Source organism: Sphaerodactylus townsendi, linkage group LG05 (genome assembly GCF_021028975.2).
Source record: "Sphaerodactylus townsendi isolate TG3544 linkage group LG05, MPM_Stown_v2.3, whole genome shotgun sequence".
NCBI lineage: Eukaryota > Metazoa > Chordata > Lepidosauria > Squamata > Sphaerodactylidae > Sphaerodactylus > Sphaerodactylus townsendi.
Genome location: NC_059429.1, coordinates 114,176,709 through 114,200,562, shown reverse-complemented (window position 1 = coordinate 114,200,562; position 23,854 = coordinate 114,176,709). Strand labels below are relative to the sequence as shown.

At 45.2% G+C, this 23,854-nt stretch overlaps 1 protein-coding gene across 1 annotated transcript in view; it reads right to left on the bottom strand.

Annotated features, from left to right (window-relative positions):
* Positions 1-23,854, bottom strand: part of SLC9A8 (solute carrier family 9 member A8) — a 79,197-nt gene that overhangs the window by 26,748 nt on the left and 28,595 nt on the right. The window contains exons 4-9 of the mRNA XM_048498379.1: positions 17,737-17,795; positions 13,214-13,297; positions 8,189-8,290; positions 6,031-6,065; positions 4,369-4,512; positions 1,964-2,102 (exon numbers count right to left, since the gene is read on the bottom strand). Of these exons, the coding sequence (XP_048354336.1) occupies positions 1,964-2,102; positions 4,369-4,512; positions 6,031-6,065; positions 8,189-8,290; positions 13,214-13,297; positions 17,737-17,795 (563 nt within the window). The remainder of the gene's footprint in view (positions 1-1,963; positions 2,103-4,368; positions 4,513-6,030; positions 6,066-8,188; positions 8,291-13,213; positions 13,298-17,736; positions 17,796-23,854) is intronic.

Sequence of the window (23,854 nt, the reverse complement as noted above, 5' to 3'; positions counted from 1 at the left end):
ATCCCCACCAGCTTAGATGAACCTGCAAAAACTGAACAGAAGCCCTATGCATGTGGTGGCGAACCTATGGCACTCCAGACGTTCATGGACTACAATTGGCCATGCTGGAAGGGGCTGATGGGAATTGGAGTCCATGAACATCTGGAGTGCCATAGGTTGGCCACCACTGCCCTATACAGTACTGCATTAGGGATAAAGGCAGTGTGTGGAAGTTGGCGTAACTATTTTTTTGCCAATTCCTTTCCCAAATGCTTACCTATTAAATCACATGCCACCCACACTTCCTGATTTTATGATGCGATGTCAACAAAATGAGTACTGTCCTACTGGCACGAGTAGAAGAGAAGGCGGAAAAGACCAGAGCGGAAGCAACTCTGTACAATCTGAAAATACACGAATGAACAATTCTTCAGCTGGGATATCAAATCAAAGAAAGGCCTCGAGACTGAGAAAGGGACCAGAGGATTTAAATCCAGCCAAAGAAGAGTTAAACAAGAAAACTGGCTCAGTTCTGGCCAACCACTTGAAGATGAAAGAAGTAAGAAGAAATGGGAGTCACACACTGAGGGAGGACGAAAGGAAAGATCTTTAAGCGGTAAGCAGAAAAGCAGCTTCCTAAAGCAATGATGGTGTTTCCTTTACATGTATAGCGTTCTCTTGGCATAGGCTGAAATTGGATTTTGCATGGATCATGCGGCTGCCACTCAAAGCAGTAACCCAGCATACCCTTTTCTTTTTCTTATTTATTTTTATTTATTATTTTGTTGGATTTACATCCCGCCCTTGAGTTGGGCGGGGAGGGGGTGGTGTTCCCCTAATTTTTAATTAATGCTTTATACATTAAAAAAACTGCAGCGCATGCTAACAAAAAAACTCCACCCTAGACAGGGCATTAGTCGGTTACAACCGCAGCAAAAAAAAACCCCCAGCATATTTCATAAGTCCCTATCATCATGCAAAGACGGGCTATTATACAGTAATGTGTGCTTTAATGGGAGCCATACCCAACTGCAAAGTTTTTACAGAGCTCCACTAGCACTGCAGCTCAAGAAAGGAAACAGATTGCCGGGAAAAAGGTCTTGGTTTAAAAATACCGTGTTTCCCCGAAAATAAGACAGTGTCTTATATTAATTTTTGCTCCCAAAGATGCACTATGTCTTATTTTCAGGGGATGTCTTATTTTTCCGCTCCACAGCTACATGCTCTGGTATTCTGTCCGACAGGCATGCTTCCAAACAAAAACTTTCCCACGTCTTACTTTTAAGGGATGCTTTATATTTAGCACTTCAGCAAAACCTCGACTACGTCTTATTTTCAGGGGATGTCTTATTTTCGGGAAAACGGGTAATCTCTTGAAGGAAAGCACTGGGGAGTCATTGCAAAAATGTAAACACTTCCTAATTTAGGCACTTGCATCATGCAACCTATAAACAAAGGACGTAAGTGTGTCAAGAGCTGTCATGTCACAGATGACTTACGGCAACCCCGGCAAGGGGCTTCCAAGGCAAGTGAGAAGCAGAGGTAGCTTGCCGTTGCCTTCTTCTGCAGAGTCTTCCTTGGTGGTCTCCCATGTAAAAAGCAACCCTGCTTAGCTGCTGAGATCTGATGGGATTGGGCTATACCAGTGATGGCGAACCTTTTAGAGATCGAGTGCCAGGGGCGGAGCAAGGGGAAACCGTGCCTGGGGCACACATGTGCCCTGCGCCCCTGCCACGCCCCTCTTTTCCCCCACCCTGCCCTGGAACACCCCCCCATGCCCCCAGAACGCTCTTGCCTCGCCCCCACAGGGGCGCATACCCAGTGTGTTGTGCACCCTTCGTCCCCTTGGTGCTATGCCACTGCCAAGTGCCCAAACTGGGGCAACGGCACACATGCCCACAAAGAGGGCTCTGGCACGCGTGCCATAGGTTCGCCACCACGGGGCTATACAATGCCACCCTCCCTCCCCAAAAGCAAAGGATATTAATGCAGAAATAAGGCCCGTCAGAGTCCCCAGAGCCGCAGAACCAAAGAACATCTTCAGAAAATATCCCAGCGCCTGAAGAAAGGTTTGCCATCCACTTACATCTGATGTGTGTTCTCTTGTCAACCCTTCTGCGGTGCTGAGAACAATTTTAAAGAAAAGAAAAGAAAACCAAGGCCAGATAGTTACACATTTGAATCTGAGATTGGCAAGCACCATGCCATTTGGTTTTTTAAAAAATCTTAACAACCTACATTTCTTTGCTGAAACTGCTTTTAAAATGCATTCACTGTCCTACAAATCAAAAGACATTAAATCCAGTGCTGGTGCAATCCCCCAAAGGGGACACATAGCTCTACTAAAAAAAATCTGGAAACCTCCTCTTATTTGATGCTCTCTTTGTACTGGTATAAGTAAGATGCCCGCTGCAGCGAAACACGGACAGTCCCTCTAACAGGGCGATGATAATGATAAACATTCGTGAGGGTGAGGAGCAAAGGTGCTATGGGGAGACCTCCTGCCCACCCCAATACAGTCACACAAAACTGATGTGCTCTTTCTTCTGATCATCCATGCACTAAAGAACACAGACGGCAAAAAGGTGGAGGTAGGGCCATACCCTAGAAAGCACAAAACTCAAGGAATGAAATCTTCGGATTGATAAGCACAGAACCTGCTCCTCACCATCAGCATACTTGGAGCCCCGTCCAAAAGGGGGGCTCCCAAAATCAGCTTCTGGCTCTGGCAGCCAAAGCATTCATGGATTTGCCCTCCCCAGGGCACTTACTCCACAACCACACCCACGGTGTGGAATGCAGCCCTGATACACCACCCCAGCACCGGCGTAGTAGGGGCAGGCATTAGTCAGCTTCCCTCCTGGCCTTTCCCAGGGTTATGCTGGTGGGCCGCACCCCACCCTTAAGCCAACCTTTTGGCTGGTATAAGTCCACTGTGGCCCATTGAGGTTTCTCAGAGGTGTCAGGAAGCCTCTCTGGGGGTGGCAGCTTGGCACAGCTGTGACCAGAGGAGTAGCGGGGCCAGAGTGTGCCCAGTGTGCACTCTGGCTTCCCCCCACTCCCACTCCCTTTAGAAAACCGAGCAGGCTGGAGAACAGGAAGGCCTGCTTGGTTTTCTAAAGTAAATGTGGGGGGGCACCGTGGGGGGGCAAGGGAGGGGCTGGGGGATTTTGCGCCCCCCCACATGACCCAAATCCGTGAATCCGGTGCGTCGCGCCCCCCCGCCCCCTGGGAGCTTCACCGCTGGCTGTGACACTGTCGCTGAGTGCTTGGCTCCTGAATGCGGCTGCCCAGAAGAGCCAGATAAGGTCTTTCCCCCTAGGATATAGTGTTGCCATTCACAACAGCAGACGAACTAACAGAACATAATTCCACTGTAGCAAGGGAATCAAGGCAGCACCCTGTTTATTAGCAAGGCCAAACTCTATTCCATTATAACCAACCCGGGATGCACTAGAAATTCTGCACCAAGCAAAACCTTTTGACATGTATAGAAACCAAACACATTCACACATAGTTGCATATTCTGGGCAACATTCCATGCATAAAGTGTTGAACCTGATTATCTGGAGAACGTATCCGCTCCCTTTCTAGAAACCACTAAGACAAACCAATAAAATCATAAAGGGAAGTCTGCCTTCCTTCCAGTTGGCTACATGGCCAACTTTTACAAGGCACAATAATTTATGGTAGCAGATGTTTGATCTCTAGTTCATGCCCTGCAGACACATCATTACACAACTTTCTCCTCTGGCTGCCTTCCTAATTTTTTTTTTCTCCGTGTCAAGATCACTCTTAAAATTTCAGATTAGACAATTAGACATCAGTGTTAATTTTCAGGCCTGGTGTTTGCATTCCGCGGGGAATCTTTTCCTCTTATTGGTTGTTGCGGGGTTTCCAGGCTGCGTGGCCGTGGTCTGCTGGATCTTTTTTCGGTTTTCCAGCCACACAGCCCAGAAAACCCACAACAACCAGTTGAATCCGGCCGTGAAAGCCTTCAACAATAATGTTCCTCTTAGTTTCTGAGAGGGGGGGGGCATTCTCTCTGACATATACAGCTGCTCTACCCAGACAGGTCCTTTCCCTTCTTTCCACTCTAGCTTATATTCAGGGGGAGTCACATCTCACTGATTTTCCCCACCCCACCAGGTTTCTGAAACGCCAGCTACATCCATGTTCTCATTTAACACCAAGCACTCCAAATCTCACATCTACCTGGGAGGCTTCTATAAGTGCAAATGAACTCCTATTCTTCATTTCTTTCTCCAAACACCCTTGGTGCACACTTGAAGATATCTGGATGAATCCATCAAAAACATATCATCTGTGATTTAGGCAGATATTTGACTGAATAACAGCAGAATTCAAAATATAACTGAGCGTGCTTACTTTGTCAGGACAATTGAGACCGCATCATTGAGAATACTTTCCCCGAAGACCAACATGTTAAGAACAGGATCCACGTTAAGAGCGTTAAAGATAGCAATTGTGGCTACTGGGTCAACAGCAGATATCAGGGAGCCAAAGGCAAAGCTGTAGTCAAATAAAATAACACATGTTAGCATCCCTTCTGAAATAATAAATGTGTGCCAGTCAGCAACCTTGAAACAAACAGATGGAGATTCTTGGGGGAAGGAATGCTTTGCATTACCGTCCACCACATCAGCTAATTCAGACAAAAGGTTACAGGTGCCACAGCAAAATTTCTTGAACCAATGTACAAGGAAGTTGCCGCACGCCTTCTGCTCTTGCTCTAGGCTTTCCCCGCGGAAAACAGGAGCACTTCAGGCACACACCTGATGCCGAAGCAGGGCAGAGAGGAAGTGAGCTCCCCCGTCCATAATCAGCCAGAGTGTTATTGGCATTTGGTCCAGTATTAAACTATGTTTAAAATCTTTAATCCTGAAGTTGACACCATCTGACACACTATGAAAAACCTGAAAAGATTCTATCCAGTTCCGGCCTAGTCCTATATGCTTCAGTGCATTAGACCCCCAGTTGCATCACTTGTGTTGGAAAATGCTTTATGTTTAACTCTGCTTTCAGACCGCATTGGTGTTTCAGAGTTCCCATAACCAGCATGAGTTGTTGTAGTTTTGCAAGTGTGCGCCCACTATAAAATTTACTAGCCCACCCCAAGTATACAGCACCCCTAAGCTGTCTAGAACAGTCTGCTAACAATCATCTAGCAAGTCAAAGCACACATTTCAATTAATACATCAGAAATTCAAAACAGGATGGTGCAGATGTAACTGGGGCGCTCATAACCACAGTGCCGGGAGTGGTACCTGCCCCTTCCTGCCAGCAAACAAAGAGGCATCAGGATGCACACCTGATCTAAGGGAATTGATTCCACTGGGATGGGGGTGACCTTCTATGTATCCACACCTGTCACACGTTAATGGGCCTAATTTCTGTTTCTATGAGCTTGGTAATGTAGATAACTAGGCTGACCCTGCATGTTACTCCAGAGGGGAGGGGGGAACAGTGTGGAGGCCACGGGCGCTGTTCTGTCCTTGGGATACTTGGGATACTGTCCTTGGGATACTTGTCTTCAAAAACAAAGTCTTTCATACCTCAAAGACAAAGTCTTTCGCACATTCTATGGGAAAGGGGGGGGGGGAATCCAGGGGAGTCAAAGGGGAATAAATATGACTGTAAAAGCCAGGATCACCAGAACTGGCTTTCTGAAGTCTGAATACTTGATGCCAACTCAATAAAGACTTCTGATCCTGTATCCAGAGTCCGCTTATTGATTATTGGTCCAAGACTTGACACAGTTAAGAAACTGGAGGAAGGGCTCAGGATCACCCCGATCCCCTGCCTGCTCCGGCAATGATTTCTTCTTTGGTCACATTAGGTCACAGTCACCTGTTGACCTGGCATCAAAATTAACCAGGGATGATACTGGCTGGGCTGGTGCTTCCCTAGACTCAAATCCAGCTTAATCAGGAGATTTCTGCAAGAAAGATAGCCCTTGCACCTGGTGCAGTGTTCTGAAAAAATAACTTGCACAAGTAGGAAATAATGCAAACTTTAGCAAAAACTTACCTATCCGTCATGTTGAGCTTGCAAATGACTTCAGCCTGAGGGAATGGATTTTTAAAAAGATCACTTGTCTGTATGTGTAACGTTTAATGTTCGTGACCATAGGCCGTTACAATCTAAAACACCTAAAGATCTGTTTCAGTTACCAACTGCGCTTTGAAAATGTTGTTTTCACCCCAACAGCATGCGGGCTATTTTGCCGGTGTGAGGACTGATAACTGTTGGAGTGCCGACAGACAGTACTTATCTAGCCTACACTGCTATCTAACCGGCAGCAAAAACCCACCTCAGCATGACAGGGTGCCAAAGGGCCTACTTGAGGTTATTCCATTATCGTTGGGGGAGCAGCTCAGACAGAAACACCACTGGTTGTAACAATTTCACTTCTTACCGGATCAAGGACATTTTGGGTGTTTAATTGAGCAGTGTTGGACAAAAGGACAGAAGATGATTAGAGGGTCGGAGAACCTTCCCTGTGAGGAAAGGCTGATGAGCCTGGGACTTTTCAGTCTAGAAAAGATATAACTAAGGGGAGACAAAGGGATTTACCAAATTATGCATGAGGTGGAGAGAATGGACAAAGAGAACCTTTTCTTCCTCTCCCAAAATACTAGAACAGTCTGTCAGTCAGTCAGTCAGTCAGTCAGTCAGTCAGTAAAACCTTTATTATCATAGTGTACTAGAACACATGGGCACCCAATTGAAGCTGACGGGCAGTAGATTCACGATGGGCAAAAGGAAACGCTTCTTTACACAGATAGCGATTAAAACATGAAATTTGTTGCCAGAGGATGTAGTGATGAACACGGATGAGGAGAAAAGGCAGCTAGTAAGAGTTTTAAATGGCCTTTAATAGTAAAATATCCTGGCAGATTCAAGTAACCGCAAGCAGTAAAGTACTTGCCAAAAACACTTTGGCAATTCACATTAAAAGATAAATCAAATAAGTGGAGGTATGTCTAATTGTTTAAGAAAACCAATTCATGGTTAACTCACAGCTAATTTCAGAAGAGCCCAAAAGGGTGGCCGTGTGCAGGTCTGTCCAACAGAGACAGGGGGAGAAGGAGGATCAGGTGAGGGAGGGAGGGAGCAAAAGAGCCCTAGGTGGCAAGATTGGTCAGGTAGGAAGCTCGAGGCCTTGGGAAGAAGAGGCATGGCAGAGGGACAGAAGGGTCTCAGGAACACCATGGGAGGGTGGGCGCAATACAAAAAAAATGATGTAGGGTGGGTTCCTTGTATAAAATTTCCTTGTAATCCATGCAACTGGAACCTCACTTTTGGGGTGTATATAAATGTCTAGAGGAGACTAATGTCTTGACATAACAAAATTGATTATTACTGTAGGTAAGGATCATGTCCAGATTTAAGGATAAACCAGGGCCTCATAATATATGAGGGGCCTCATAAATAGCTTAGGGGATTCTACTATGAGGGACCTCTAAATATGAAAAAAGGTTAGATTGCATTTCATAATCTGGCTCTGGCAAAGACTGGATTTCTGCTGCGGTGACTTAATTACCTGGGAGTTCCTTAGTGTAAACTCTACCTTTCCTCTCCTTACACAGGGGTTTATTACAATTACTCTGTAGCTCAGACCATAACAGCCAGATTCTGTGACATAAGAGAAGGAAACAGTTACTGTATTTCCTGGGTAGGGAAATATAAAATACTGGCAACCATAATAAGCAGAACACTATCTGTAAAGTGTGGCTTCAGCTGCAGGGAATGCCCAAAGGTATAAAATATGCTTCAATTTCTGAATGATAATTGAGGAGACAGAATGGTGTAGGTTGGGAAAAGGGTTCAGCGTACGGCCTCCATGTCCTTCAATACGGCCCATAGTCGTGCAAACTTGACAAGAGTGACATTCTCACTGGTTGTTATTAATAGCAGCTGGTTCTATTTGCATCTTGAAAATAATTAAATAATAGATCTTATAGCCAAAGACACGAGTCCCCAGTATAGCCTGACACAATGTTGATGGAGATTCTTGAAGGCGATCAGCCAACTACATGCACAAGTGTCACCTCCAACCATTCTAACCACACAAATATTCACAGCTTCCTCTGTTCTTCAGTGTCTCCCCACATGCATTTGGAAGACCAAACCCAACCCTCTGGTGGAGGACAGTATTTCATATAATACATGCAGGAGTTCTCACCTGGCCCAAGAAGTATATTCCTCCTCCAACAATGAAAGCAGAAATTGCTGTCCCAATCACAGAAAACAGGGTGATGGAGCCTATATTCTGAAAGAAATTCCCCTGAAAATATGAGGGGAAAAGTTCAGTTTAGACAGAACTTAATGTGACCCAGAAGACAACTGGATGCCTGGATCATCCAGAACCAGTTTTCAGCAGAAGAGTAGCCTCAACACACATAAAAAATAATAGCAAAGTAAACTGAATTAGAAAACTACAGAATGCATTTTTTTTTCACCAATGGGCAAACACATTTCTTTCAATATTCATTCCTCCATACACTTATCTGAAGATTTATCTGGAAAAAAAACTGAAAAAAATCAGGGTGAATAGTATTGTTTTCAAAAAAATTTACAACAGAATATTTTTGGGGAGCAACTGGAAAAAATCCCCTCTTCCTATGAAAAATAAATTCTTTTAGAATTAGTGAGGTTCTTTTGAAGACCAGGTTTTACTTATTCTGAATATGTAGTACAAAGATTTTGTATGTAAGGCACTCTAAGGTGTCAGATAACAATGCCTTCTGCGCATTCTGCAGCCACATAAAATACATTTTCAAGTACGCATTTATGCTTAAATGTGACTGATTTTATACACAATTAATACGCTAAAAGAGCGTGATAGAACTTCAGTGACTGTATCAGAACTTTTGACCACATAACACGATTTCTTTTCTTTACTACCCAAATCGAGTTTTTCAGACACAAAATGATGCGGCTTCAATGATGCGGCTGGCCTCTACCCGGGCCAGGGTCTTTACAGCCCTGGCCCCTGCCTGGTGGAACGCTCTTCCTCCAGCTGTCCAGGCCCTGCGGGATTTTGGTGAGTTCCGCAGGGTTTGTAAGACCGAGCTGTTCCACCGAGTTTTTGGTGAGGCTGGCTTGCACGGATTGGCTGCCCCCTTGTGAGGCCCTGCCATAGTATCTTCTCTGGCTGTGCCCTATATTAGTTCCATCTAAGGTGTTGCCAGTCCCTCCCAGCCTTAAGACTGGGTGCCGCCAATATGGATTGTTATGCTGCATACTGATTTTAACGTTTTTAGAGGAAAATTAAGTAATTTATTGATTGTTTTTTGTTTTTGTGTTGTGAACCGCCTAGAGCCCTCGGGGGTTGAGGCGGTCTATGAAATCTAATGAAATAAATAAATAACATAAAACTGTGTATTTTCACATTTTATTTCTTCCAGCTTCTCATATGGCAAAAACTAAGAGGTATGCACTCAGGTATTTGAAATCCAGCAATCTCCAACTCATTTGCCCTCACTAGTACAAGGTATTTGTGCAATTATTCTTATGGGAAAACCAGCACATTTATGCTCTGAAATGTTCAACTAAAAAGACACTGGTATCATTTGAGTATCTTATGCTAAGTTATAAATGATTCACTGTATGTTGTTAAAAGCAGCAAAATAAGTTGAGGTTTGGTAAGGAACTATTGCATATATTTCAGTTTCTCCACAAATTGCCATTTATTTTTCCAGAAATAAAGGGGGTGGCTTTTCGCCTTGGCGTTGTGGGTCTCCCCTCCCTTTCCTGCTTGCTTTCATATGAATAACTGAAATTGCATGCTGTCAAGTCACACCATTGGTCAATCTGGCACAGTACTCTATGATGACCGGAGGGAAGTTTCTGTATAAAGATCTGCTGTTTGGGTCTTCTGCCTTCCCTATCTACCTGACAAGACAAGAGCAACCTCAGCATCTCACCATTCAGATTAACATAATTAGCAGATGAAACATTTATGTGGCGGTTGGGAAACATCTGAACAGAAATGAGGCACATGCTTCTCCCACACTAAAAAATAGTGAGAACCTTTCGTGACACTCAGCTGGGCAGCCTGGCCTCAGAACTCCTTCCCTGTAATCATTTAATTCTCCACTCTTACAACAGCACGGCTCAGCTCTTCTGAAATCACTGGCATTGCATATTTTGTTTTCCAAGTGACACATTATCATGTCCCGCCCCCACTCCCTGGAATTAGTTTGTCTGCTTCATTCCATATAGATTATTTTACTGCCATTAATTAAAAGCACATCATACTAATCCACTTTCTGGCGTACTTATGAAGTGTCACGTTCTTACTCAGCTCAGTATTAACTGGTAAGATTTGCTGTACAAGTAAAACTATTGACTCTAACCAATATTAATCTTGGAATGAAAAGTGCAGATGGAGTTAAGATAAAATCATACCCCCATATCCGTCCCTGAGCTGCCTTAAGAAAATCCACCTTTTGTTTTTAAGACTACTTTTTGTTACAATACTTCTTCTCATGGAAGATCCGACTACACATGACGTCTGGGCCCACGATAAAACTTGACTTTAGATCTGGAACCAGCAAGATCCCCCAGTCCCTAGTTGGAGAAAGTGTGGTGTACATAGGAAGGGGACTGATCTGCTGCCATTGGTAAGAGGGTAGTCAGGCACAGAAAGATGGAACAAGATGTCCCTCTGGTTCTTTTGAGATGTATGATCAAGCATAAGGCTGTTATACGCTAATGCAAACAGTAAGCCTTCATAGCATAGGCGTCAAACCCATGGTCCTCCAGATGTTATGGACTACAGTTCCCATCATGATGATGGCAGGGGATGATGGGAACTGTAGCAGCGAGTTTGACACCTGTGCTCCATAGTATTAAGATCTAATCTTGCTGTAACCACACTGGTTCTTCTCTAAGCCATTTTTTCCTTCCAACATACCATAAATAACAGAATTGTTCCGAAAAGCATTTTACAGTGATGTGGCTTCAATATCTGTGAAAGTGTTCTAGATAGGTTCACTGTATTTCTAGTTTTTTATTGTATTGATAGCATTGCTTTATTTTTTTATTATTTTTTAATTGTAATCTGATGGGAAAAGAGAAGATGAGAAAGATCTGTTACCAGACAGGCCCGTGGTGGGTGGGGAAGGTCTGGTTTTAGAAGAGCAGCATCCCTACCTCTTCTGCTAACCTCAGAGGTGGCCTAGTGATACAGTGCCAAGAGGGACGCCATCCCTGAATCAGCTCAGAGTTACCACTAGGGAAAAAAATCTGTCTGGGTGAAGTTCACCTGCAAAATATTTACTTGCAAATAGCTGCCGCACATTTTCTTGAAGTAATTAGGAAGAGACAACGCCTCTAGCTTGGGAAAACAAATTCCCACCTTGACCACAGCTTACCTCTTCCCATGAAACAAAGAGTATGCTAAAATGATTTCAAGAGTTCTTGCCAGCCATTCTCCGAAGTACTAATCCCATCTTCTAGCTTCCTGACTATCCTCCCCAAAGACCACCTTCATTTGCATTGGCACTGTTCCAGAACTGTAATTGTATCAGTTCCACCCCAAGAACTCACTGGGTTTGGATCATTAAGTCTAAGTACTCTCTCTGGTTCTCTCCTAGAGAACATGAATCGCCTTTGTCTTGGGAAGATGGGATCACTTAGCATAGCCCAAGGATCCATTTCTCCCTAAAACTAGCCTGTCCACCTGGCACAAGGTGTTCAGTATTTTCCTGGGCATCTCTCTGTCTGGTTAATACTGATCCCAGAGCTGCTTTCTACCACACCTCTATCAGAGCTCAACACAGGTCACCAGACTATTTCCGCTTCTAGATCAGGTAATTATCGCCTTTATTCCCTGAAAATCTCACTCTATCCCAGATTAATACCCTCAACACTAACTACATCTTAGGACGTTGTGAATTCTCTGCATGCTTTAATTATTTGTGTGCTTGTATTTTTTATTTTGTTTTATCCTAATAACACTGTTAAACTTTTGCTCCTGATTCCTGCGAATTTCTCAGAGAAATTAACTTGGTAAACATTGGTGGAAAAGATCTCATATAGTTATCTGACCTCTCATTAAATCTGGTCTGTCCCTGCCAATTCCCCCACTCTAAAAGTAGCAGACCCTGGCATTTTGGGTATCATATTTGCTTTCCTGGATCCATTCTGTTAGCAGGAGCCTGGATCCAACACTGTCAGACAGATTCCGCACAGCCATTAACCACACAAATTGCAAAGTTATATTTGCTGTATCATCTGCCACACTATAGCCCCTGCACAACTCCAAAAGCTACTAATCCAAGGGAATCCTAGGGAACAACATACATGGTGGACTGTGAGAAGAATAATGGAAAACCCTCTCTGCTACCTCATGCACAGTTCACTTAACGAGCCTTAAGGTTAAGGCTGCCAATTCCCTCCTGGAATGTGGAGATCTCCTGGAATTACAACCAATCTTTCTTTCTTTCTTTCTTTCTTTCTTTCTTTCTTTCTTTCTTTCTTTCTATATTTTCAACTTATTGGCTGCCCTCCCCCGAAGGGCTCAGGGCAGCTTACAACATAATAAAACAATAGTCAATTTCCTAGAATCATTGTTATTAAAATCAGACAAAATAATCTAAAACCAGAGTAAGATCAACAATAGTTTGGATGGCGATAAAATCCCACCCCCACCCCAAGCCCAAAGGAGGTCGGGACGATGTAACCACACTCAGCCCAGCTGGCCAAATGCCTGGCGGAACAAGTCCACTTTGCAGGGCCTGCGGAAGCTCACTAAGTCCTGATCTCTCTAGGGAGCCTGTGCCACCCCTCCCTCCCACCCCTTCCATTGCATGCCACCCCTCCCCTCCCTCCGTTAGGGTGGGTGGGCCATGTTCAGATGCCGGGTCCCCTTCCCCTCCCTTCCCTCCCTTGCATGCCACCCCTCCCTCCCCTCCCTCCCCTCACATGCCACCCCTCCCCTTGACAACAGAAATCAATTCCCTGAAAAAAAAGATTGCTTTGGAAGATGAACTCTATGATGTTATTCCCGCTGAAGTCCTCCCAAACCCTGACCTCCCCAGGTTTCACCCCCAAATCTCCAGGAATGTCCCAACCCAGAACTGACAACCCTACTTCAGAAGCCAACATGGGAAGACAGAAAGCTGTCACTCAACCCATAGTAGCACATCAGAAAATTTACTCAGTAGCACAAACCCATTGAATAGGATATACAGCACCTCACCTTGTGTAATGAATACCCTGATTCAAATATAATCGGGGGAAGTAAAAGAAGAAAAAACATATTAGGACGAAACATTTCTTCTTCCTGCAAAATATAACAAATAGATGAAGGAAGGGTTAGGAAATGTGTATTAAGGAAAATTGTAGCACATCATAAACAAAACAAACAAAAGCAACTACCAGCACTTTAGAATGTCTACATAAATGAAAATATTTTAAACAAAAAAGAATCACGAGGACATGAATCTCATATTAATTTGCTTCATTTCCCACCACAAACAAAGAGGATTTTAGGACAGCAAACATTATTGCAATTGCCTTTTAAATTGCTTTCACTCCAGCACCTGAATAAAACCTCAAGGCAGCATGAAATAGTACTATCTTCCAACAAAAAGCTTTCCACAATAGAATTAATTAATGCTTTTCAGAATCAGAAATAAAATTAACAGGGCGTGGAATTATAAGGTTCACTCCAATGACCTACAGCAGAAACCTCTCTGTTTTCTTTCCCCTTGCTGCACTCCTTTCAGACCTCGGGAAACTGAATTCCCACGTTTGCAGGAGCTGAATGGAATAATAGCCTCAGAGGTCAGTGGTCTGTAGTTAAGAGAAAGAGGAAGTCTATGGACCACTCTTTCTGCCTTTTCCATCAACAGACTCCACATGAGTCTGAGAATCAAATAGGACAGCAAAATCCTGGTACCGGCAGATAGCTGGATCTAGTCCACCTTGTAGATTCGGAACTGTAACTGGTTCCGTGTGGGACTGCCCCAAGAGCAGTTTTGGGACCAAGGTGAAAAATTTTAACCCTTCTGATGGGGATGAGCAATTTGAACTTCATTATTCTGCTGCCTCTATTAATAAGGACTCCACCCTGAACAGTTCCAAATTCCTTCAGAGTCAGTCTGGATCGCCAGGTCATGACGAAATATTCAACCACAAGAGCCGCTTTTTCTGAAGGTGCCATTTCAGATTTTAATGTAATTTCTACGGTCTTTAAAAAGGGAATGACAGTAATGGGAATTGGGAACAATATGCTGCAGAAGAGCTTGACTCATACAAATTGGCTTAGAAACAGTCATTTACTAGACTTTCAAAACATTAAGTCTTTTTTTCTCAAAATGATACATGCTGGTTTCAGCAAAACCATTTTGTCAATTTTTCATACTTTTCTCTGCTTTACAATTACAAGCACAAAATCTGCGCTGCACAGGACAGCAGAAATTTTTAAGAGTGCTGACTTCCCGGAATAAAAAGTTATGTTCAGTAATCCGTCAAGAGTTCGTTTATAATCATGGATAACTCTTTCAAAAGAACTGGGCCCACCTAGTAATTTTGCAGAAAACCCTACAGAACTGATTCCTGAAGAAGGAACTCTGAGCAACTGGATACCGTTATACAACCCTTGTAGATAATACCAAGAGTCATCCAATGGGTTATATGTGCTCTGTGGCAGAAATCATCTGGGTACCATTACTGTTAAGTAAGGCACCCTATGCTTGGTGGGAGGGGCACAGGTCAAGAAGTCAGTGGTTGCTTGTCACCTATCTAATCCATGCTGATGGCAGCTCACCCTGCATCTGGATGGCATCGAAGCAGAGCAGTCTTGAGAGGCACTGACAGGCACAATAAGTCGCAACCATCATTCCTGTCCCCCAACACTATCCTCAAGTTGTGATATCCCAATTGGCAGCTTGGGTCGCTTTTGCAGTTGGAGCTGTTTACAGAGCACACACAGATGCATGCAATACTTTTAAACACATTTTTCCTGGAACAGCATGATGCTCAGATCTGGGCGGAAATCTGGCCAATGGAAGTAAACAGCCAATTTTGCTTTTATTTGCTGATTACCTTTAGAAGAAGAGAGGAAGAGTTTGGATTTATACCCCTCCCCCTTTCTCTCCTGTAAGGAGATTCAAAGGGGCTTACAATCTCCTTTCTCTTCCCCCCTCACAACAAACACCCTGTGAGGTGGCTGGGGCTGAGAGAACTCCAAAGAGCTGTGACTAACCCAAGGTCACCCAGCTGGCGTGTGTTGGAGTGCACAGGCTAATCTAATTCACCAGATAAGCCTCCACAGCTCAAGTGGCAGAGCAGGGAATCAAACCCGGTTCTCCAGATTAGAGTGCACCATCTCTGCGTTGGGATGCAGGCTGAAGCAAGTGCGCTAAAAAAAGGGGTGCTGTCATGCAAAATCTGCTTTGTTCTGGGAGAGCCAGAAGTACTTCATATGACTGTACAGGACGATGAAAAGGCAAAGCTTGTACACCTGCCAGAGCCTTATACTGAGTCTGGTCATTGGCCTATCAAGGTCATTAATGTCAACACTCACTGATAGTAGCTCTCCAGAGCCTCAGGCAGAAGTCTTTCATATCACCTACTTGATCCTCTTCACAGGAAATGCCAGGGATTGAACTCACAATCTGTCGCATGTAAAGGGAGCACTCTGCCACTGAACCTATAACCATTTATCCCAAAATCTTAGTCTCTGGGAGTATCTGGGAATATCTGTGGCTTGAATAAGGCTAGCTGGTGAGATGACTTAGATGTTACCATTTTTTTAATAATTGGAACACAATCAAATGCTTGGGAGAAATCTGAGGTTTTGTGCATTTTTGTTCTTCCATGACAAAAAAGGAAAGATCTACTAAAGTTATTCTCATCCCATTTCCCATTCTAAACATTTCTAGAGTTAGAAATGTCTACTTTATTCTATACAACTCTCTCATAATGTAAACCTTGTTTGTTTGTTTCGACCATCAAGTCACAGCTGACCTGGGGCAACCCTATGGTAGGGTTTTCAATGCAACAGACATTCAGAGGTGGTTTGCCATAGCGTGCCTCCACATCACGACCCGAGTATTCCTTGGAGGTCTCCCATCAAAATACTAGCCAGGGTCAAGGCTGAGCGTGTGTGACTGCCCCACAGTCACTTAGCAAGTTTCCATGGCAGAGTGGGGATTCAAACCAGGGTTTCCCTGATCCTAATCTGACACCTTTACCACTACACCATACTGGCTTTTAAACACTGTATGAGTATATTCTACTCTTGGAGGCCTCAGCTTAGCGGACAGTTTAGAACAGTGGTGGCGAACCTTTGGCACTCCAGATGTTATGGACTACAATTCCCATGAGCCGCTGCCAGCATGACCAATTGGCCATGCTGGCAGGGACTGATGGGAATTGTAGTCCATAACATCTGGAGTGCCAAAGGTTCACCACCACGGGTTTAGAATGTAAAAAGCTTCAGGTTAAATTCAGCATCTCCAATTACAACGGCTCTCCAAGGAAAGGAAAAATTTTCAGTCTGAGACCTTGAAATACCACTTTTTAAGTTCAAGTGGCAAATAATGATCCAGCACTGGGAGGTTCATTTGTCTAATATTTCTGGAGTCCAGTTTCAAAAACCAGAAAGGAAAAAAAAAGGTCAAAGATAAGCCTTTTTACTGGCTTGCAGCCGCTTCCAGCTGGGGAATTCTAAATTTGGCTCTTCCTAGAAAAGATATAAAGGTGGAAGAGGACAGAGCTGGTTGGAAAGAGGGAAAAAGCTGCTCAGTTAAGGATGTGGCCTCATATAACCTTTTTTCTTTCTCACTGGTAGTGACTGCTTCCATGGTGGCATTCCAAGACCAGCTGGCATAAACAGAGCTTCTCATCACTCGATATTGTAATGAGAGGTGAAAGTTAATTTTGCTTCCTCCAACCCAGTGTGATGTAGTGGTTAGGAGCGGCAGACTCTAATCTGGAGAACCCGGTTTGATTCTCCGCTCCTTCACATGAGTGGTGGACTCTTATCTGGTGAACTGGATTTGTTTCCCCACTCCTACACATGAAGCCTAATGGGGGCCCTTGGGCTAGTCACAGTTCTCTCCAAACTCTCTCAGCCCCACTTACTTCACAAGGTGTCTGTTGTGGGGAGAGGAAGGGAAGGAGTTTATAAGCCAGTTTGCGACTCCTTCCAGGAGAGAAAGGCAGGGTATAAACTCAAACTCTCCTTCGTCTTGTGACATATAAGGCAGGGAAGGTAAGATTGTACTTGCCCCTGCTTCACACCTCGTAGCACCAATGTTTGTGAGGTAGAGGGGGAGTTGAGTATGTCACTTCAGGGTTTTCCAGATGATCTGTTGTCCTGGATAGCCAAGGTAAGCATGGACTTGTCAGGTTTTAGAAGTTAAGCATGGTCACCCTTGGTCAGTATTTGGAAGGGAGACCACCCAGAAATACCAACATCATGAGGAAGAGGCAAGTAATGGCAAACCACCTCTGAACATCTCTTGCCTTGAAAACCCAACCAAAGGTTCCCAAAAGTCAGTTGTAATGTGACAGGAAAAAAAAACAACCAGTCACTTACAGAGCTTACTGAACTTGGATGGTATGAGTGTAGAAAACGTCCTGTATCAGGACCAGATACCCAAGTAAGGAGGAAGCAGAGTCAAATGCTGACACCTCTTTTGCTGGACCAAATTATAAACCCAGCTTAAAGGACATGGCACAAAATAAGAGGAGGGAGGAGGGTCTGCATACCTTCCAGTTGGCCAGCTTCTGAGATTCTATAATTTTTATAAATGCTCCCATGAGGATACCTAAAAGGGAAAGAGAAACAGGGAGACAGAGAAAGCACAACGTGAAACCGGATGCTTCAACTCAGTAAAGTGTTCAAATGCTCAGTTTCCTTCCAATGTGCTGTACTAAAACATTCACTATGTTCCAGGGCTGCAGTGAACAGCTGAAGTTAACTCATGCAATCTGATGCATAAAACTCAACCTTCCACACATCAGCCAGCTGCTCCCCCTCCTCCCTCTACCATTAACCAACACCATTCAGGCGCTACAATCATATAGTATTTCATGAAGGAATACCAAGATATGTCTATTCTACCCTGCAGATACCCCGGAAGAGCAACAACGCCTTGGGGGAAAATGGAATCTGAACCAATGGATAATTCTGAAAACGCATTATTTCAGATCAAATCTATTGAAATCACGATTTAAATATTTAAATCGCTAGTCGGTAAGGATTTAAATCATGGCATTTTAACACAAAGACGCATTCTTGCTGGCATAACCTGAACATTTACAACCGGATGAAGGTTTCATTTTTTGGAAAAATAACATTTCAGATCAGTTTTACAGTTATATCGAAAAATACCAATTTGGATTTTCTATTAGAAATGCATGGATAAATAATTATGAAACGATTGCAAGGTGAACTATCTCCAGTTTAATAGGTTAACCATTCATATTTTGATTACTTTTCTGCTGTACTTTATAGAAAGGAGAAAAATAATCATTTCTTTAACAATTTAAACAGTTCTTTTTAACCAAAGCCATAACAATTTATAATATGTATTCTTGTATATGCTTAACACAGGTGTCAAACTCACGGTTCTCCAGATGTTATGGACAACAGTTCCCATCATCCCCTGCCAGCATGATGCTGGCAGAGAATGATGGGAACTGTAGTCCGTAACATCTGGAGGACCGTGAGTTTGACACCTATGCGCTTAAACATCCATGTTTTTTTCACTCATGTGGTTAAACAAAATATCTTTTAAAGAAAACTTTCAGCTGGGTCTACACATGAAAAACTTAAAACACAATCTTATGTATCTCGCTCATTTTCACCTTGTTTGTTCATAATCTGGACAAGAGCAACAAGCTTTCCTGCTTTATTGATTCCCAAACAATTTCTCAATTTGGAATGAACGAGTCCAAAAAAAGAGAATTTTGACCCCTTCCACACACACAAAATAATGCGTTTTCAAACCACTTTCTCAACTGTTTGCAAGTGGATTTTGCCATTTCGCACAGCTTCAAAGAGCACTGAAAGCAGTTTGAAAGTGCATTATTCTGCATGTGCGGAATGAGCCATTCTTACTATGCCAGCAGCAGAAGAACCTACTGCTGCAAAAAATGAAATTGTTACTTTAACAGTCTCTGAATCCAAGTGCTTAATAAGCGACTTCCACCAGTTCACTGGTGTGACTTTCTTTAAAACATCATCGGCAAACATATATTTCTTGAATGGTTCCCTTTATTTTTATTTATTTATTTATTTATTTATTTATTTATTTATTTATTGAGCTTCTATACCGCCCCATCCCCGAAGGGCTCTGGGCGGTGTACAACATAGGAGAAGACAATATAAGCAGTTAAAACATTTAAAAGCAGCGATGACCATAAAAACATTTCTGATAAATATAATAAATTACAATAAATAAATGGCGTTCAGCGTCTAATGTTCCAATCTAAAAATTCCCTCCCCCTTCCAAAAGGGGGGAGTGGCGAGTCTAAGATGACAGTTGGCCCAGGTGTCAGGGCCGGGGGAAGGGGCACCATCAACGGCCGGTTCCTCCAAAGGCCCGGCGGAACAGCTCCGTCTTACAGGCCCTGCGGAACTCGCCAAGGTCCCGCAGGGCCCGGACAGTTGGAGGAAGAGCGTTCCACCAGGCCGGGGCCAGAGCCGTAAAGGCTCTGGCCCGTGTGGAGGCCAGCCGTATCATCGAGGGGCCAGGGACCACCAGTAGGTTGGCCTCCGCTGATCGAAGAGGCCGTGCAGGGACGTATGGGGTGATGCGGTCTCGAAGATACGATGGTCCTAGGCCGCGTAAGGCCTTAAAGGTCAGTACCAGCACCTTGAAGATGATCCGGAATTCCACCGGAAGCCAGTGCAGCTGGCGCAATATAGGCTGGATATGTGCCCAGATGGCACTACCTGCAAGCAGGCGTGCCGCTGCATGCTGGACCAGTTTTAGCCTCCGGATCAAATGCAAGGAAAGGCCCGCGTAGAGCGAGTTACAATAGTCTAATCTGGAGATGACCGTTGCGTGGATCACAGTGGCTAGGTCCGCTTGGGAGAGGAAGGGTGCCAGCCACCGTGTGGCCTGGACGAAAGGTGGGAAAAAGCAGCCCGGGAGTTAGTATGGAGCCACCTGGGTCTCCCCATTGACAGAGACAAATCCAGGTGGACCCCCAGGCCAAGGCTTGAAGCGGAGGGGGTCGGAGCCAAAGTGACCCTCCTCCCACACCGGCGGCTGAAAGACCCTCCCCTTCGCGGCGGAGCCAGAGGATCTCCGTCTTCGATGGATTCAGTTTTAACTCTGCTCTGCCAAGCCAACCAACCAGCTGCACCGCCTCCAAACAGTGCTGTAGAGCCACAGGGGCGGTGGTTGCTCCCCCCTCCATCAACAGAGCGAAGCTGTGTGTCATCCCAAGCGTACTGATGACAAGATCAGCCCGAAAACTCCGTACCAGCTGAGCAAGGGGCCGCGATATAGATATTAAATAGCAGCGGGGATAATAATGCCGCCCCTGGGGTACACCGCATGGCGGGCACTTCCGGGGAGGCCCAGTCCCTGCACCTCACTTGCTGACTCCGGCCCCGGAGAAACGAGAGACAATCCATTGAAGGACGGTGCCTCGCGACTCCAGAGAGGCAACCAGGCCCGGTGGAGTCAAAGATTAGCAGTCGTGGTCGACCACATCAACCGCTGGCCGGGTGAGATCCTAACAACACCAGCTTGGCGCCGATCCAGCCTCGGTCAAGCTGAATCACGGAGTGTGTCTGTGACGGCGACGGCGAACAGTCTCCGGTCCCATGCCTGTGCAGCACGCGAAGCCGGACTGGAAGGGGTCAAAAGCCCGTCATGCTGTCATCCAGAAAACCTTGAAGCTGCTCCAGCACCACACTCTCCCTAATTACCTTTCCCCAGAAGCGAAAGATTCGAGGGCAGGGGTGGTAATTGGCCAGATCACTAGGATCTAACGATGGTCTTTTTAGGAGGGGGTGGACCACTGCCTCCTTCAACCCCTCCGGGAAGGTTCCTTGCTCAAGGGAACCATTGATTATACTCAACAGATGGGGTCGTAACTCCGCCCGGCAGGTTTTCACAAGCCAGGACGGGCACGGATCCAGAGGACAGGTAGTAGGTCTAACAGCAGCTAAGGCTCTGTCGACAGCGGCTTCAGAGAGCAGGGAAAACTGGGCCAAGCAAGAGCCTGAAGATGGCAAGGGAGTCTCCAGTTCACTAATTGTAGCCAAGGTGGATGGGAGGTCGTGGCGGAGCGACGCGATCTTATCCACGAAAAAGCTCATAAATGCCTCACAGCTAATGCTCAATTGAGGATTTGAAGATCTCTCCGATAAGGAGGTCCGTGACCGAATTATGCAAAACAATTGTGCTGGGCGAGAGCTAGCAGGTGCGAGGGAGGAGGAGAAGAAGATCCTCTTCACTTCCTTCGTCGCCACCTCATAGGCTTTCATAAGCATCCTATAAGATGTTCGCGCGGCTTCGTCACGAGTTTTCCTCCACACTCGCTCTAGGCGTCTAAGTTCCCGTTTCATACGGCGCAACTCCTCTGTATACCATGGAGCGCGTCGTAAGCGGGGACGTAGAGGCCGCCGGGGAGCAACAACATCGATGGCATCGGAGAGCCGGGAATTCCAGTCCTCCACCTGCTCATTGAGCGTGCAGGCGGGTTCAGGGTCCCGCAGAGCATTCAGGAAACCAAGTGGATCCATAAGTCTCCGCGGGCGGGCATAAATCGGCCCGTCACCTAGACGGGGGTGATGCGGCAAGTCCATCCAGACCTTCAGGGCATAGTGGTCGGACCTTGGCACTCTTTCAGTAGAGGATACGACCAGGTTTATCCCCGACCCGAAGATCAAAGGGTCGGGGATCAAAGGGTCCATGCCGATGCAGCCTCATGGGTGGGGCCAGAATTTATTAGGGAGAGGCCTAGCGTCGCCATGGATGACACTAGGTCCGCAGCCGCCGTACATGAGGCGGCATCGGCATGGACGTTGAAGTCACCCAAAACAATAAGCTTGGGGAACCGCAACGCCCAGTCCGACACCACCTCCAGCAGCTGTGGCAGGCCGCTTCCCGGTGCGTTAGGCGACCGGTACACCAGGAGAACGGCCAACCTCTCCGGGGCCAACCACTCCAGGCCGACACATTCTATGCCGGTGACCTCCGGGACGGGGACTGCCCTAAAGGGAATAGATTCACGGATGAAGAGTGCCACACCGCCCCCCCCGGCCCTGTGTTAGCTCTGAGGTTTATCAGAGTTGACATCACAGATGGATGATTCCTGAATACCCGTGTCACACCTAGCTCCTCTTCTCCAGCACTTTTAATCCTAGTGCCGAATATTGAAAATAACCAGAAAATGAACTGGAAACAGTGCCTGCCCCATTCATTAAAAAAAAAAATCGTAACTTAATTCTGTCATTGTGCAATTCTGTTTTTAAGAGCTCACTCAGTTCCTTCCAAATTTAGACAGCATCCGTAATAAAACAGCATTTTTTCTGTATTTTGTTTAAAGCTTCAGAAACGGGTTTCAGGATCTCTTCAACATTTGTCTTAAGCCCAAAGTTGGGGATTTTGGGCGTAACAGGGTCACCTCTTTTCTCTCCATTTTTTTCACAACTGTCATCAGAACAGGTCAGTTGCTGATATACTGCTGCAATGGACACCCCCCCCCCTCCCTTCACCTTCCTAATTTCTTGGGGTAGGCTAAACACTTTGACTGGGCTGGTCAGATTTCATGCCCTTTATCAGGAACTCAGCTGCTTGGTATGGTAGCGTGAGATGATTTAAAGCACAATTGCCCAGCCCTATAACTGCCCAGAAGGTGAAATAAGCCCATTATTTTACTTTTGGCAAGTCACCTTAAGGCACCAAAGAATACTGAGGTGAGCTCAACAAACAGAATTAAAAATTATTTAACAGATGAGATAAGATAGGAAAAAACTTAGATGGATGGAAAACAGGCAGGAGGTAAATATATAGAATCATAGAATCATAGAGTTGGAAGAGACCACAAGGGCCATCAAGTCCAACCCCTGCAATGCAGAAACACACAATCGAAGCACACCTGACAGATGGCCCTCCAGCCTCTGTTTAAAAACCTCCAAAGGAGGAGACTCCAACACTCCGAGGCAGTGAATTCCACTGCCTAACAGCCCTGACGGTCAGGAAGTTCTTCCTAATGTTTAGGTGGAATCTCTTTTCCTTCACCTTGAATCCATTACTCCGTGTCCTAGTCTCTGAGACAGCAGAAAATAAGCTTGCTCCCTCCGACATTACATCCTTTCAAATATTTAAACATGGTTATCATGTCACCCCCTTAACCCACGTTTCTCCAGACTAAACATCCCCAGCTCCCTAAGCCTCTCTTCATAGGACATGGACTCCAGATTTCAACTTCAGATTTCAGATTTTTAACTTTCAGGCACTGGCACGGATCTTACTTAGGCTTTTAAAATTTCATTTTCAATAGTTTAGATGTTGTAGAGGTTTTTATTCAGATGGTACAGTTTGTTCAAATGGTTCAAACGTGGTAGAGATTTTTATTCAGATGGTACAGACATTCTCTAATACAGGTCTCCATTCTCACCAGTGAGGGTCCTTCTAGAGTTTGGTGGTTTTAGTGTTGACACTTTTCTTTCAGCTTGGCCCATCAGTCCTTGCTCCCACCTCCCACACAGAAGCATATCGAGGGGAAATGGTGCCCGGGGGCAACACCTCCTTCGGGCGCCCCCCGAGCTCGGGGATGGGAATCGGACCGACCCCCACCCCCACCTCTCTGCAGGCCAGCTCCTGCTATCCCCAGGGTCTGGGGAGGGCAAAAGTTGGCC